Raw genomic sequence first — 2,678 nt, 5'->3', positions numbered from 1 at the left:
GAGAGAAAGGGGGGTGACTGTGTCACTTGAATAGCCCCTGAACTCAGCTGTTGGATCACGCGGTACCCAGAGCACTCAGGAAAGGCGAGGACTGGAACTGCAGAACATTCCTCAGCTTTTTCCCTGGCTCATGGGTGTTTAACCAGAGACGGGACAGGGACAGGCCAGGTACAGTGGGGAACAACCTCCACGTCCCTTCTCTTTACTGACTCCTTCAAGAGGAATTCTGAGGTTGGAGCAGCCACCGATACGGCTCTTTATGAGCAAACATCACACTGGTCCCCTGGCTCTCCATGAACACAGACAGATTGTAAACGCTGCTACCTGCCTTGGTCTCCTTTCCCCAGTCTGCTAGCCTCCCTCACCAGCCCCTCTCCCATTCTTCCAGGCCTTATGCCCAATCTGAACCTCTCTTTACAGAGTGGAGTTCAGTAGATCTTGTCATCTCGGACGTAAGGTCCTGAATAGAATAGGTGGCCGTGGCCCGTGTTTTTCATCTCCAATGTCACTGGCCCTGGAGCCAAGTGATGAACTTTCCCTTCACTTGACAAACACCCTGATTATCCTAGCACGAAGCTGTTTGCTTTTCACGCTGTACACAATTGGGTTCATAAGTGGTGGGACAAACAGAGAGATGTAGCCCAGGAGAACCTTGAGCAATGGAGGAGAGCTCTCCTCAAATCTGTGTATCACAGCCAAACCAATCTCTGGAGTGTAGAAGAGTAGGACAGCACAGAGATGGGAGACACATGTGTTCAAGGCCCTAAGGCACTCCGCACGGGATGCGACTTTCAGCACTGTTTTGAGGATCATCACATATGAGAGGAAGATGAACAGTGAATCCAACCCCACCATGGAGACTGTAAGAAAAAAGCCATAGATGTAGTTGACTGTGATGTCCGAACAAGCCATCTTCATGACCTCTTGGTGCAGACAGTAGCAATGAGAGAGGACATTGGCTCGACAGTATAGGAACTGTTTAAGGAGAAAGGGGAGTGGGAATATAACAGCCACTCCTCTTAGCACAAACACCAGTCCCATCTTTCCAATTCTTGGCAGGGTTAAGATAGAAGCATATCTCAGTGGGTAACAGATAGCAACAATTCGATCAAAGGCCATCAGAAGGAGTACCGATGATTCAATGAAAGAAAGTGAGTGAATGAAGAACAGCTGGGCAAAACAAGCATCCAGACTGATCTCCCTAGAGTTAAACAAGAATATACCCAGGGTTGTAGGCATGGTGGATATGGATAAGGCAAGGTCTGTGATGGCCAACATGGAAAGGAAAATGTACATGGGCTCATGGAGGCTTTGATCTGTTTTTATAATGAACAGAATGACTGAATTTCCTACAATTGAAATAACATACACTAAGCAGAAGGGGATAGAGATCCAGAGATGGACGTCTTCCTGCCCAGGTATCCCAGTGAGAAGAAACACTGCAGACATGAATTTGGTGTCATTGACAGCTGACATAATATACTGGAGAGGTCCAAGGAGTTTTGAAATATCCTTCCTGAAAGGCAAAAAAAAAAACGCATGAGAGTAGATGATATTTAATGAGACATGGTTCTGATCTCAGTGCAAGTTTAGAGATTCCTAGGAGCTCAAGGAAGATTACCTAAATCATGGTCTTGGATTTACACCATCGATAGGAACGTAGGTATTGCCAGACTAGATCAGACCTGTAGTCCATCTAGGCTCGTATTCAATGCTCAATACCAGATGGTTCAGAAGAAGGTGAAAGAAGCCCTGAAATAGGTAGTTGTGAGATAACCTGCTCCCAAGGAAAGTTTCTCCCCAAGACCCACTAATTAGACATATATTGTAGTACAAATTAGGCGGGTTTAGAGCCCTTCTAAGAGCTTTTTTGTTAAGTCCTCACTACTGTAGTTGGAATTTCTGTTTACCCATATAAACATCCAGTCCCTCTTTGAAACCTGTTAAGCTCTTGGGCCATTGCTATCTTGTGGTTGGGAGTTCCGCAGTCTAATTGGGCACTTTGCAATTTTACAGTTGTGACCTTTCCGCTGACACCCTTTCTGGCCCTCCACTTTGGAGTGTGGCCCAATGTACCATGACATGTGTGTAAACACACGGCAGGTGCATAGTGAACATGGTCATTGTATTTATCTGTCCTGCATTGAAGCTATTTGTTAATGTGTTTCCTTCATGGGAAGAATGTAAGGAAGGCAAGGGGAGGCAAGCTGCTCTTGGTCTGGTGCTGGGGCTGGCGCCTGGGTCCGCATGGCTGCCTGTTCCCCAAGCTCCAGGGCCAAAAAGGCTGGGGCTGTCCCACACACTGGGAGGGAGGAGGCTGGGGAGCTTGGCGTGCTCTGGGGCTGGAGGCACTAGTCTGGGGCATGGCCTGTTGCTACGGATGGGGGCTGGCTTGGCTCCATGCGGGGGTTGTGGAAGGGGTGGGGCCTTGGGTGGAAGGGGCAGGGCTGGGGGCTTGCCTGCTCCAGTTGGGGGTTCTCCACCACCCATGGTTTCCTTGCCTAATATATATATATATATATATATATATATATATATATATATATATATATATATATATATATATATATATATAATTTCCTCCACTCCTCAGATTATATATTATGCCACTGTCTCTTTGCAGTAGAGGGGTACATTCTTAGGGCCAATTTCTTTATTTGGTAATTATGACTTCAACT

The 2,678-nt window shown here is 46.7% G+C and overlaps 1 protein-coding gene across 1 annotated transcript; it reads right to left on the bottom strand.

The window, feature by feature from the left end:
* Positions 1-540: 540 nt before the first annotated feature.
* LOC140895695 (olfactory receptor 51G2-like) lies at positions 541-1,476 on the bottom strand. Its single transcript, XM_073306090.1, has one exon. It carries the CDS (start codon positions 1,474-1,476, stop codon positions 541-543), a length of 936 nt encoding a protein of 311 aa, XP_073162191.1.
* Between the last annotated feature and the right edge of the window lie 1,202 nt (positions 1,477-2,678).

Source organism: Lepidochelys kempii, chromosome 1 (genome assembly GCF_965140265.1).
Source record: "Lepidochelys kempii isolate rLepKem1 chromosome 1, rLepKem1.hap2, whole genome shotgun sequence".
NCBI classification, from domain to species: Eukaryota; Metazoa; Chordata; order Testudines; family Cheloniidae; genus Lepidochelys; species Lepidochelys kempii.
This window is presented reverse-complemented; position numbering and strand designations above follow the sequence as displayed.